Consider the following 14,212-nt stretch of genomic DNA (forward strand, 5'->3'; position numbering starts at 1 on the left):
GAAAATTAACTCTACCCCAGCCCAAACGAGCACAACTGGCATTATGCTACACAGCATAATAAGGCACTAGGAAAAAAAACGAAGGAAAGGAAAAAAAGAATGAATCTGTGTATCTCTCTTGAGGGTATGTCTTAGAAGTACCAAAAAAGTGACATTCAGGGTTATCTTCCCATCTCTTTGTAACTGTTGAGGAGCTAAGGTTACCTATGTGCTAACATCTTGCTCTGTGTTACGTGGTTTAATCTGTAAGGCTCTGATCCACGTGGCCATAGCTAAGGGTGGCTTTTTGCTGTCTTCATGAAGCCCTACCCATGTCAGTGCTGATAAGGCTGTTGCAATATTGGTGTTTGCATCCTGGTGAAGTTCCTGCCTGATGGTGGGACTTGGTCATGGACACGGTCCCACGGTCCTCAGTGGGATGAGTCACAGGTGCCTGATTTACACACAGGGGCAGGAGATGTAGTGCAAGTATAAATGCATTAGCAACCAGGGTGCTGGCCTAGCCTTTAAGAAGCAGGTCTTTGCTGCTGACCCCCAAGGTAAATAATTTCTATTTTTTCTCTTTGTTACTCTGATCTCTAGGAGATCAATGAATTTCATCTCCAGTGCCTTGAAGCTCCTTTCTCCCTGCATTTTCTGCTGCTCTTATCCATTTAGACTTGGACCAAAATGTCTTTTACTACTTGTCTGCAGCAGGGCACAACACAGTGGGATTCTTCTCTCAGCAGGGGACTCTTGCCATATAAATAAAATAGCACAGATAAATGATTACTTTGCCACTGGGCTTGTTCAATGGCTGATGCTTAAATGAAACAACCCACAGATTCATGCAGAGGCTCATGTAAAACAGTGAGTTAGGAAGAGCAATGCCTGAGCTCTTCCCTTGCTAATTCCGGCAGCTGGTTTGCATTGGTAAAGACAGGCCAAAACCTCAGAAACAAGCCTGGTATGTGACATCCCTGCAAGATCAGGTCTTAGGGAGATGAGACTAAGCTAGGGGAAATGAAAAAAGAAGGGAACAAACTGGGCTCTGGGTCACTGTTGCTCTAGATTATTGCTGCCAGTTGCTCAGGCACGCTCTATGTGATTACCATTTCCAAGTGAGCCTGGATCTGTATTTCCCTTAATGTGCCACAACTGCTTCTCCTGACCTCTTTCACGCTGCCTATTACCTCAGCTCCGCTTCCCCTCCTTTCTGATCGAATTACTAAAGCACACAGTGGAGTCTCTTGGCTCAACAAAATTTAATGACAGTGACAACAGAGGAGGATAATAAAGATAAATCAGCTGCTCCCAGGAAGGAAAGATGAAGTAACAACAGAGTGAGTTAGAAGGCTACACCATGAAGTGACCCTGGCAAGTGCATGGTCCTCGTCATCCCTTTCATCTCAAAGTCTGCATTTCTTCTGCTTTTCAGGGAATTTGACAGGGAAGAGCAGACAGGAGAGGGGATCGAGGCACCAGAGATTTCTGCCTTAGGCGTGCACTTGCTGGGGATTTTGGGCACATCACTCACCTCTTCAGTGTCTCCTCCCCAAGGCTGTAGGTTGAGAACAGACCAGGAGAAGTCTTTTCATTAGGCAGGCTGTAAAGAACATGTCAGCTGTTGGGTTTTCATCTCATCTGTAGCCCTGTATACTAACGTGATCCACACAGTTAGTAAAGGGAAATGGTGTTTGTGAAGGAGCTCCAGTAAGAGCACCTTCTTTCTCAATGCCTGTAAATCCCTGGGCACACCAAATCATGGTAATCTAGCTTTTTCTGATAAGCTGTTCTCATGGAAGCCAATGGAAGCAGGCTCATGTCTTTAGCAAGGAAACCATGCTTGGAAGGAGTGCTGTGAGAGGTTGGGGCTCATGTCTCGCCCACCACCCAAGGTCAGGTGAGGGATGTAGGGCTTCAGTGAACCACATTCAGAGTGTGATGGGCACAGAGGTCATCTCATCTCCCAGGTACCACGGGAGAGAAGAGGTAGTCATCAAATGGGATCTGAGCTTCACACCTCAGCCAAAATGGGAAACCAGCTCTTGGGACTGCAATAACTGGACCTACCACCTCCACCTCCCTCCTAAAGGCAAGCAGGGACAGAGCCTGGAATAACTGTACCTATTGCAATTGCTTTTCTGACATTCAGCATGTTTCCAGTTGCAGAGCATTCGCTGTTTAATTATAACTCCTGAAAAAAACCCACCCTTCTAATTGCAACCACATTCCTCGCCTCTCCCCTCCCACCAGGTTGTTAAATTGTTAAATGTTTGCTGCATTGATCTAAACAGCTGAGCACGAAACAGTGAGCTGTAGTTGAGACCTCCTGCAAGCTCAATAAACTTAATGGACATCCTCAAGAACTTTAACTGGGAAGATTTAGCTCCTGAAGAAGAAGGAAACAAACACCCAGAGCAGCTTTGTCTGCCTGTTGTCCCTCATTTTGCCAGAAACAGCTGTTCATGCTGGGATTAGCTCAGAGGTTTGTACTGAGCAGAGGCTGACTCACAAGAACAAAATCAGGAGATCATTACATCTCAGTGCAGGCTCCAACTGCTTCAGGCTGCACAGGGAGAGGGAAAATTAACTGGAGTAGAAGCCCAATCTGCAGAAGCGCTGCACAACTTTGGTGTGTGACGGATGAGTGGGAGAAGGGAGCACCTCCGCTCTGCAGGACGAGTGCTGAAGGTCTGGGGATGGAGCTCCAACCTGGGGGATGGAGGAGACGGCTGCTGGGAAGACAGAGGTGGCTTGTCATACTGCTTGTCTTGCTCTTGTGCCTTCCCTTAATGGAGCCCATTTGTTCAGGATTCATGTAAGACAAATGCTTGGAACAGGAGGAATTAAACTGATTACTTTACAAAGACCCTAACTACTCAGAAATTCCGCATCCCTCCAGACACTGAGTGCACGATTACTGGTGTGGGGAACAAACTGTCTCCCCATCTTACCAAGGGAGGTGGCAGAGTCTTCACCCTCACATGCATTTCCCTTCTAAGGGTAATCTCTTGGTTAGGTTAGGGGCATTGGCTTGGTTGGTAAAATGGGTGGTCTGGGTTAGGAAGTTGTGTTGGACTAATTACAAGAGCTGGTGAAACCCACAAGTAGAGAGCACGTGCAGAAACACAAGACAACATCAGATGAGTGCTCTCCATCCTCAGGTGATTGTTGCCATAAATAAAGAAGGACCATCCCTCTACCTAAGAGGACAATGTAATATGATCTAGATCATCAGAGGCATTATAACAAGAGAGCAGCTACTGGTTTAGCAACAGTAGGTGGCTTTGTAACAACTCATTTTCTAACAATGAGGAAAGCTCTGGAGGGGAGAAGAGGAGAGAAGGAGGTTAAAAGGTTGCTTGGACAGTCTTTCACAGTAAAGCTGTGTTTGTAACTCAGGGGATCCTCTCTACTCATCCTGGTCAGAGGATAGCTTGTGGTTGGAAACAGCTCTGCAGACTGTTCTTATAAGTCCTGAGTAGCCCACAGGGCTTCACCAGACAGACTCTCACCCCCAGTTTAATGCTGATGTGAACTCAGGGTCACCTTTCTCTGTGTTTCTGTCTTTCAGGCTAGGACTTCCTCCCCCCTTCAGCCCTGTAACATAATAAACAATGACCCGAAATGATCAGTAAGCCCATTCCTCCATGGGTAAGTCATCATTGCCTGAAACAGAGCAGCCTGCATTTTCATCATCTACTGATGGCTGCTGCTAAGCCTTTTTTTCTTTTCTTCTTTTTTTTTTTTTTCTTCACTACTCATAAAATAACTCAGTAGTGTCATGGCCCAATAACTAAAGCACAGAGCACCAAAGATCATAGGAAATCCCCACTGGCAACAAGACCTAGACTTGCTGCATCAAGGTTTAGGTAACTCTGTCTGAAGATGTTATTTATAAGCCATCCAAACTGACCTTGTGCCTTTTGCCAAAGTGTGACCACAATGCACGCAATTTAGATTGCAGACAGGTTAAAATGCAGTCACCTCCAAGGAGGCTTGTTCACAGTAGCAACATGTGTGGGACAGCGAGCTGAAACAGCAGGAGCAGGTTCAGCAGGGTGCAATGACATTGCACCTTGGTTTGCTGTTATTAATGCTCCTGAAGTCCAATATACCCTTCCATATTGGCCAATGACCTGGAGTTGTGTTTTATTACTCATCCTCCCCAGTTCTGCCTTGCAGGAATGGTGTGTACATACTGGTATATGCATGCTGGCACCATCTCTTTCTTCTCCAGTGGGGAAATGGATGAAAGTTCATGTTTCCCCTCTGTTAGGTCACAAAGTGTTATTTTGGGCACCTTCCAGAACTAATTCATTACTTGTCATCTTGCAGAGTGAGGACAGTGTAAGGCTCTGCCACATGCCGTATTGATCCCTTGACTTGATTAGTCAGTGTATTGAATACCCCTGCTTTTCTAATCTAATTAATGCAAGATAAATACTCCATGTTGGGGCCTGGAGTCACGTTCTAAGAGTAATCAGGGAGTGGGACTGATTAAAACCAGAAGGCTTCAGGGATAATTTATGGACTACTTGACACTGCTGGCAGGTTGGGGTATTTTGGAGGGCTCCATGTGGTCTCTGGCTTGAAATTGCCTCTTTGGCGGGCTCCACATCCAAATTCCTCCTCATCCCTCACTGTGATAGCTTTAGGTTTGAAGGGGTCTCATCTCTGGGGTGAGACACAACCGTGGGGGTCAGGACATCTGGTTTTACATCCCACCAGCAGTGGGACACTATGCCAGAAAAGCAGACAAGACACTTCCTTTATGACCTTAAGAAAATCACCAAATGGCATGGTTAGATAAAACTATACAGCACCAGACATGTGAGGACTTTGCTCTTTTTTAGAAATCTGTAAGCAGATAGAAATAAATGATTGAGATGTAGCTTAACTCCAGTTTGTCCCTGTTTCAGTCCAGATCTTGGTGTTTCAAGACAAGTGAATGCTCTGGATGGATAAGTGTAACTGGACTAGGGAAGGTGATAATATTAATTCATGTCACATGCATGAATTAATTAACTCATCTCTGCTATGAGGAAAATAACACAATTACCATTGTGATGAAGAGGGAGAAGAGGCAGGGGGAGTTTTCATGGCCAACTAAGAGGAGTGTGTGCTGCAGACATGGCGAGGTCCTGGGGATGGATGAGCTTAGTCCCAGTCACCTCCTAAGGTAGGTCCTTTCTCTTATGGGAGGAAGCCTGGCCAGGTGAATTGTCATAAGGGATTCATCTTCCCCCTGTTCTGTGTTGTCCTTCATCGTTGGGGGCTCTTACGACACTCTGGCCAGATGATGTTCATCCCCCCACACCTTGATGAACACCTGGGTGTGGGATCACCTCCTGCAGCCCCTCTCTGAGCCTGGGAACACATTGCAACAGAGAGCAGACAGGCTGTAGAGGAGAAGTAGAAGTGGAAGGGTGGAAATCCAGTGCAGTCTATGGAGAAACCGGTTTTGAATGTCTCTGGGGTCCACCAAAGGGTGGGACAAGAGTCTTCTGTGAGATGAGGAAAGGTGCGGTGGGTGGTGAGGGTTGGGCCAAGGTCTGTGTCCCCTGACTGCAATCACACTGTGCTTGGGATGGCGTGAAAATTTTTCCAGGGAATGGGGAGCAGGGGCACAGGGTCACTGATGGCAATGGCAGTGCCATTTATTCCAATTTCTTTCTTTTGCATGTGAGTTTTCCCAGGTGAGAGCACAGCATATACAGCCAGGGGAAGGCAAGGGCAAGTTCAGCAGCCAGACGTAATTGCATTTTCCTCCACAATTGCCCCCGGGGCTGAGCCAAGGCCCTTCTGCGCCTGTCTCTCTCCTCACAATGCATCATAGAGAATTGGTGTAAAATCCAGTTAAAAGGCCACTCTGGGGTCTCAGCTGCTGCGGCATAAATTGCGGATGAATTTTTCCTTTTCCGTATACGCCTGACGGGTTTTGTCATCCAGCCCCATATGGCTGGGTTGCATTTCTTCTCTCGGCTTGGTCATTGGTCTCTCATCACAGCCCTGCTAGCTGCTTGTGAGCTCTTTCTGAACAAGGCTGTACTTCAGGCTCCGTGTTTTACAGCAGTGTCATTACAGAAAGATATCTCTTCCTACACGTGTAAAAGGGAGCCCAAGATTGATGGGGTGTTGGAGTGGGTAATCACAAATCCAGCTGCCCCGAGGTAGCTGAGAACAGAGATGGTGCAGGGCAGGGGGGAAAGGGTAGTGGGGCCTGAGGGAGCTTTGTAGGGTACATTTATCACACTCTTGGCAGAGAGATGCAATTTATATGGACGGAGCATAAATCCTGTTCGAGTTGCACAAGACTCCATATGGGCAGCTGAGCACCTGGGTCTGCTGTGATGCTGGAAGCTGGGGCTTGAGACGGTGCTGCCATGGTCGTCCTGCCAGCTCTCTGGCTCTTCCCCTTGCCTTTTTTTCACTGCCTCTTCCCTCTCACCTTTTGGTAACTCCCATCCTCTGCCCAACTAAGAGCCAGCCCCTCTCCCAGGCTTGTGCAGCGGTGCTGGCTCTGTCAAGGGGGGTGCAGGTGAGCAGGAAGGGCATTTCCCTGTGCTCTGCTCACCTTGAGACATCTCTACCGGAGTTACTAAATCCACTGGAAAACCTCTGCTTTCTCTTCACCAAGCTATTCACCTGGAGCAGGTTCTGCTCTGTGGATTGCTCTCAAAAGACTTCATGGTTGCCAAGATGTCGCAACGGGCAGCGTTGATCACATGCTGCAGCAGAGAGCTTGGAAATTATTTAGTTTTGCTTATCCCCCAACCACAGAGGGTCTTATTTTATCCGTCTCTTATCTCCTTGGCTGTCCCAGTGACAACCCCTCCATGCCATGCACCATGGCGGTGGGCGCACATGCGTACCCTCCTTCTGCTTCCTCAGCGTTGGCCAGAGGTCCACCTGCACTCAGCCGTTCACGCGGGGAGGATGTAATTGTGTTTTCTGAGCCCGGGAGTCGTCGCTGTGCTCGTGTCACAAGGACGTGGGGTCCCGTGGGCTGGTGGGTGCTCATGCACCTGCACAGGTCTTCACCCTGCCCTACCTCCAAAGGCATTTGTCTCTCTATCACCGCCATCATGCTGGTGTTTTTTGGGCACAACAGTTGCTTTCAGGCGTGCTCGGGGCCTTTTGGATTAGGGTATGGCTGTTGTAAAGCATGGTACTGCCTGTCCAGGAATGGATTTACTGGGGCTAAGGATGCTGTCGTACTGGTTCTTGCTGGGTTACATGCTGTACCTCCATACCCTTTCCGACAATCTACAGTGCATATCCTCCCTATATCTATTAATTTTCCTCCTAATATCTGATGGGAAGGCTTGTCTGCTTTTTCATAATCCTGAAAAAACTCTTTTGCTTTTGATCTTATGTTTTGGAACATGGCGTAGTGATTTTTCTGTTATTTTGTCCCTGTCCTTGTACAGTCACTTTTCTCTGGATTTAGGCCATCCTTTGTGCACCCCAGTTTCCACTTCCAATTTATAACTGCAGATTTGCTCTTTGGTGAGAGTCTGCAGACACACACACAGAGGGGTCCTGAGAACTTGGAATAAGCCTTAGAAATTAAATAATAATAAAGACACTCCTCCCTTTTCCACACATGCTACATGTTGCTTCAGCAAACGTTGAATAAATCACTGAGCTATGCGGTAATAAATCTTTCATGAGATTAGGACCATCTGAACTTCAGCGATTGTGTGGGGAATGTATAAATTTCACATGCTGATATAGTCTAAAAAAAAAAATCTTTAGATTAGTTATTAACTTTGGAAACACTTGATGAGTTTTGATTCATTAAGTGTTTCACAGTCTTGTTAATTTAATAAGTACCGATGAGGCTGTAATGTAAGACAACAATCAGTAATTTGGAGGGGGGAAATAATAAAGTAGTCATTACACAGCAGAATGTTTAATCAAAGAATGTGGAAACTTACAGTTTCACATTAATTTGAAAAGGTTGGAGATTTAAAATTAATATTAGCTCTGACACAGGGAGGCTTTCTCTACAAGCAGATAGAGCTTATATAATTGCTTAGAACAGAATTAAAATGCCTGTAATTTTAATGGCTTCGCCTCTTTAACTGGATCCCCAGGCTCCATAGGTAGAATAGAAATAGAGCTAAAACAGTCGCGGTCCTTCAAACCCCTGAGTAAAACTCACCTGTGGAATTTTGGCAGTGCTCAGCAAATCTCAGGCTTTGGTGTTCTTCTGATGTCCTGCGCTTGCATGGAAAGAGCTCCCAGGAAACTGAGACATAACAAGCAATACTCAACTAACCTATGTCTACCACGGAGACATCTCCATCTGACTTGTTACCTGAGACTCCACTGACAGTCAATGGAGAGAGACAGTTATTTTTGTTCTGTGACCCATCTCACTTACTTAGGTGTCTATACGAGGATTAGACTAATCCTTCCCCAGAAGTAGCTGTGTCTCTCTGCTGTCCAAGAAGGGAGCCTAGATGGCTTGCTTACATGTAGACATTGGCATTTCACCCACTGAATTTTATCCACAACTGCATGTCCATGTTTGTGTTTCTCTCTGCCTGTAAGTGTGTGTTTGTAGCATGGAGAAGAAAAGGGCCAGGTGGACATTGCTGCTGAGTGTCCAGCTCCAAGACAACAAAAGCAAGTCATTGCATAAGTATTTCTGAAGCAAGGGCAGCTGGATGCATTCTTCTTAGACCTGCTGATGTTTCACATTTTCCTGGGCAAGCCCCATAATTCTATGATCAATTATTTTCACATTTCTCCTTATCCCGATGGGGTACAGTCTACCCATGACTCTTCGTTTGGTGTGATTATATGGAGGACAGGGTAACACTCTCCAGCTAAGGAGAGTGGGAATGATGGTCTGACAAGCAGCATGAACAGATAAATATGAACTAATTTGTCTTCTGTCTGAACTCAACTTAGGTAACCAGGACAAATTTGTCCAGGAACAGTTTGTCACTTCTTTAAATGGGCTGTCCGGTGTTTCTCCCAACTAAGGACAGCAAGAGCAGAGAGCAGTTGCCTCGGAAAGCCTCGTTGCTGGGAAAGCCAGCTTGTGATTCAGCTTGGAGAGCACCATTAGCAGGCTGAAAACGTGAACTAATTAGATGGATTTCAGGCCTGCATGGGCTCAGCGTTTGCTTTGCTGCTGCTGCATGTGTCCCTTGGGACTCCCAAATATGGAAAAGAGCTAACTTTGACAAATCAAGAGCAGAAACCCTGTCCAGTTTGCAATACTCTTTCATTCCACTTCCAGCATGCAAATCATCAGCTCTAGTCTTTGGGTGAAAAGGGATTTTTTTGCCTTTGCAGAAACTACCTTTTTCTGCTCTCCTTGGGAAGCAGTGAAGATCATCTTTGTTGTATTCTGGAAAGACAAAATCCCGGACAAAGCAAAGTTGGTCTAGTTGAAGGAGTCTGTTAGTCAGATTGGAAAGGAAGAGTGTATGTTTTTGTGGGTTTTCACCACTTTGGAGAACGACCACCCTCTAAAGGCATTTTCCTGCATCTTGGATGCATATTTTATCTTGCAAACTATTAGTTAAAGGGGTGCTGTCTTTCTCCTTTCTAATATATACCATAGCTGTTCATTTCTTTCCCTTCCTTGCAGGAGACTAAAATGAAATTATTTTTTTCTTTGCAGATCACTTGAACCATGCTCATTGTTTGTTTTAATATCATTTTGGTAAGGGGAGGGAAAAAACAACAGAAATACCTGAATTTCAGTTTGAGTCCAGTCAATAAATTTATTCCTTTATTGAGGACTGCAGACATAACAAGGGAAAAATTGTTTACTACCAGCTTTTCTGCTAACTTCTACTCCTGCACAGCTGCAACCTTCTCCCAGTTTTTGGCATTATTTCCTTTGCCCACTGAGCAGTTTTGCTCTGTAATTTTGATCCAGTTTTCATCCCTTGCACCCTTGGATTGACAGGTCATACTTTGAAATGATCCATGTTCTTCCAAATAAAGTTCTCATTAAGATTTTTTAATGGTAATTTGTCTTATGTACTTTCATGGCACCAGGAGATGAATAATGATAAGGATTTATAAGATTATTGCAAACTACCATGTATCCTCAGGTGGTTATATGCTCAGCAAAGAGACTTATTTGGGGGTGAATAGTAGTTTCCTAATATATCTGTGTGGATGGATAGATCATTTGTAAGTTCTACTGATTTTCCCACAAAAAGGTAAAGAAGATTTTCCAACAAGAACTGAATGTCTGATTTTTACAGTGTTCCCTTGATGTAGTGATGCATTTTGTTCTTCCTGTGACAACCATATTAATTTCATGCAATGATCAGGTAAACTGGAGGGCAGGCAGGGTTCGGTGCTGATCTGCAGCATCACATACTGCTCTGGTCCTGCCAACTCTGCCAGGTCATGTGCCAGTGGATAGGGAGGGAAAAGGAGGTCGTCTTGGAGAGGGATGAGATTAATTGCAATAAAATTTGTCTTTCTTCTTTGTCAAAAGTCTTGAGATCTTCTATGACAGTGGAGTGGGAATGAAAGGATTGTCTTTGAAGAGGAAACTAGAGAAAAGGTACAAAAGCCTGTAATGATCCTCTAAGGATCATGGAAACAGGGAAGAATGTTGATGTAGATGAGGAAAGATGAAACTGATGATGGCTGAAGTGTGTTTGACCAGAAGACTGGCGCAGAAAGAGACCTGGAGGGGATAGGAGTTTGAGTATCTGTGTGCATGCACATGTTTGGGTGTTGGCATGTGTGTACAGACACCTGTTAAGCAGCAAGTTGTTAGAACAGTTATTTTGAGGTAGGAATTGATAATTTGATTTTTTATGCTTTTTTGTTTTATTTGGGAAAAAAAATAAGTGTATCCTGCAACCGAAACTCTAACCACAGAGTTTCTTCTGATCTGAAACTGAATTATTAGAGCCTTGTCTGTATAGCCAAATGGTCAGATCTAGGGAAAGCCCCAGATTTGAGAAACAGAGTCGAATTAAAGGGAAGAAGGGAAGAAGGGCCTTGCACTATTAAGCAATGCTACATTGGCCACCTGCAAGCTTGGAGCACTATTTTTTTTTTTGCTTTGAACCTTTTTAAAAAATTATGAAAGTTCCTATTTAGACGGAAAAGATGAGAATAGCTTAAAAAAAATATTACAGTAGTGCAAAACACTTTTCCCATTTACGTCTCTCCATAAATTTGTCAGTGCAAATCCATTAGTAAAAATTAATTATGGTGTGCATGGGCAGATGTTTTCAGTAGCAGATATCAGATTATATCAGAGGGTGAAGCTAAGGCTTCCTGGTTGTTTTGGAAAGCTATAGTGCCCAGTTCGGATCCTACCTTAACCTAACCTCTTTGGCTGTTCTGTGTCATGGGGGGTGAGTACTGTCCTCACTCTGAGACTATTTCAGGATGAAATCTCATGCCTCTAGCCAACCTGCTTGGGTATGGCTAGTTTTTTCATCATCGTGAAGGTCCAGTTTCCAGCTAACAGACTGCCTTACTCTGATCAAGAGGGATGGGTGGTAATGAAGTTGTCTAGAGCTGTATCTTATACCTAGAGAAAACACTTCAGAAAGGAGGAGGAGCTCTTCACTGAGGTGGAGGAAGGAGTCCTCAGGTAAGAGATGATAACTTTCAGTGATGGGTAGTCTCCCAGGGCATGTCTTCACTGACTGCAATGGTTGCTTACTCCATGTCGTGATTCAGGGAGTCCTCACATAGTGGTGAAAGTAAGTGGTACCAGGGTGGAAGGAGAGGGCTGGAAGTACTTGTATGTGGCTGGGTGATAGATCTACAGGGAAGTCTTGTATCTTGTCAAGAGGAAGGATGCTCCAACCTCAGAGTGCTGAGGGATTCCTGCGGCAAACAAAGTACCGGCCGTAGCCAAGAGCTGTAAACAGCCAGGAGCTTTCAAATCCAACATTTCCCTACCACCTTCCCAGGAGTGATGGCCCGCATCATTTTTGGTCTCAGGCAGTCCGAGTGCAGGAGCAGGGCTGCATTTATCTCACACACCACCCAGACTCGGCTCTTTGACCCTTGGGGAAGCAACCATGAGCCAGTGGGGATGGGGGACAAGGACATTCCCGGTGCACTGTGCTTGGCCATGCCATGGAGTAATCGGATGCTGTGATGAGTCAGTGCATAGCGGCAGTGCTGCTGATCAGGGCGGCTGTTCCTGAGAGTATTTGCAAAGCAGACGCTGGCCCGGAATTAACTCCATCTGTTTCAGAAGCAGGGAGTGTGCCGCCTGTGTTGTATAATGCCAGAGATTTCACACTGAGCTGAGCAATCCTGGTTCACTTTCCAACAAACTCTGCTTTCCCCAAGTCATTGCAGGACAGCTGTCCCAGAGAGAGCAGTCTGCTGTGTGCTGGACAGACGCACGGACCTGTCCAGGCTGGCAGACGGTTTTCTTAAACAGACCCTGCAGGAATTTCTCAAATCCCTCTGTAGCCCCAAACCATATTCAACATACCAACTGTGATAACTTTAAGGGGACAGTAAACAATCCAGCCTGCTGCTCTTCAGCACTGCCAGACCCTGGCTGTCTCTACAACCAGCAGAGAAATGTAAGAATTGTCTTCAAACCACCTACTATATATATGTGCTGAATACAGGTTTCATGACTGTTTCTCTACATTCATTGTACAGGGAGCCAAAGTCTGGTATTCCTGGGTAACAGGCCATCTGAATGTGTCATAACTCTCATGGGAGAGCTGGATGTTAGATGTCTAACTCTGGCTTGGGCACCACAGTTGTTGGGCTGATATCCTACAGTTACTCCACCACCCTCTAAGACGGTGCGGAGACGCTATAGACTATAAGATGGACTTACATCATGGACCGTAAAATACCATAAGACCATAAGATGATCTTGTTTTAGTGAATGAAGTACCATCCATGGCATACTTGGTGATAGACTTAACTTCCCTGGCTGTGTTGTCACCGTTTACCAAACAAGGTATATGTAACAATCCTCAGTTCTCGGTCATCATTTTCCACCTTCCTCTATTTTTTCCCTCTCCTGGGAATCCTGCTGCAACACAGGGATGTGCAGTGACAGACCCTCCAGAAGAGACCCCTGCTCTTGCCCAGTAACTTTTAAATATTCCAGACATCACCTGGTAACAAGCTTTAGCATTTTCCTATGGGTTACCACAACCCTCCATGATATGTCTTTCAAGTGGAGAGGTGCTACACTGTTGTGGGACAGCTGTGGGTCATCTTGCATAGGTTCAGAGCCACAGCTCTATACTAGCTCAAAGCGCATCATCCACAAACATTATAACCAGTGTGTTCCTATACAGCTACTTCGTTTCTGATTTGTCTTCATCTTGGTACCATATGTTGCCTGGAGCAACAGCCTTTACTTTGGAATACCACCATGATGGGCTGCAGAAAGAGGTACAGCAGGTTTCTGTAAGGCACAACGCTGAAGTGTTGGTAGTTGGTGGCGTCAGCAGAGGAAAAGGGATATGTTCCACATGATCTGGCCCGATCTTGTCAGACATAAAGAGTGGCAGTGAAACTGCTCAATCTGCCACAACACAGCGGTCTTAAGTCTATTGATGCTGCTACCTGTGGAAGGGTTTTAATTCTGCTATCGCTGGACAAGCCCATCCTAGCAGCACATGCTAAAATGCAATGCAGCATGTGTATACAGTTAATAATAATTAAGCAAAACAGAAAAAATAGCCTGTGTACCACAGGAAAGTGTGTGGGAATTTTTCTATATCTGCCAGTCAGCTAATGTGTTTAAAGAAAATGAGTTAAATAGAAATATCACCCTGTAGTAGATCTAATAATCAGCTAATATGTCTGGGAAAGACAGGAATGCATTTAGAAATGGAAACATTCTGGATATTCAAATCTGACCCAAAACTGTGCCTGATTTATTCAATTTTGAGTTGATCTAATAAAAGGTGGCAATTCAATCCTGTTCTATTCAGTTAACATTTTATAACCAGTTGGAACTGGTTGGTGAGCTCATCGTTGAGATGGGAGCTGGACCTACATAGTCTGAGTTCCCATGGGGGTTCCAGTAGTCTGTGCTAAAAAAGTTAGTAGCTGTTTCTAACAGCAGAGCATCAATCCTTCAGTCACTCTAGGAAAAGAAGACACTCGGGAGGTGAGAGATGAGATAGAAGTGAGGCAACCTACATTGCCAGGGTAGGGTGACCGCCCAGCTGCTCTGATTACATCCACAGCTGTTTGTTTAAAGGGGACCCATAATTTAATTTTTTTT

General features: G+C 45.2%; 1 protein-coding gene across 4 annotated transcripts in view; it reads left to right on the forward strand.

The window, feature by feature from the left end:
- The window catches only part of PLXNA4 (plexin A4), a 462,053-nt gene that overhangs the window by 255,327 nt on the left and 192,514 nt on the right, over positions 1–14,212 (forward strand). Inside the window, exon 5 of one of the 4 annotated variants that reach the window (XM_030015472.2) lies at positions 3,557–3,629. The exons of the other annotated variants lie outside the window; for them this stretch is intronic. Coding sequence (XP_029871332.1) covers positions 3,557–3,613 — 57 coding nt within the window. The 3' untranslated portion in view covers positions 3,614–3,629. Of the gene's footprint in view, positions 1–3,556; positions 3,630–14,212 lie in introns of those variants that run through there. 4 annotated transcript variants of the gene reach the window in all.

The sequence above is a fragment of the Aquila chrysaetos genome, chromosome 5 (assembly GCF_900496995.4).
Source record: "Aquila chrysaetos chrysaetos chromosome 5, bAquChr1.4, whole genome shotgun sequence".
Taxonomy (NCBI): domain Eukaryota; kingdom Metazoa; phylum Chordata; class Aves; order Accipitriformes; family Accipitridae; genus Aquila; species Aquila chrysaetos.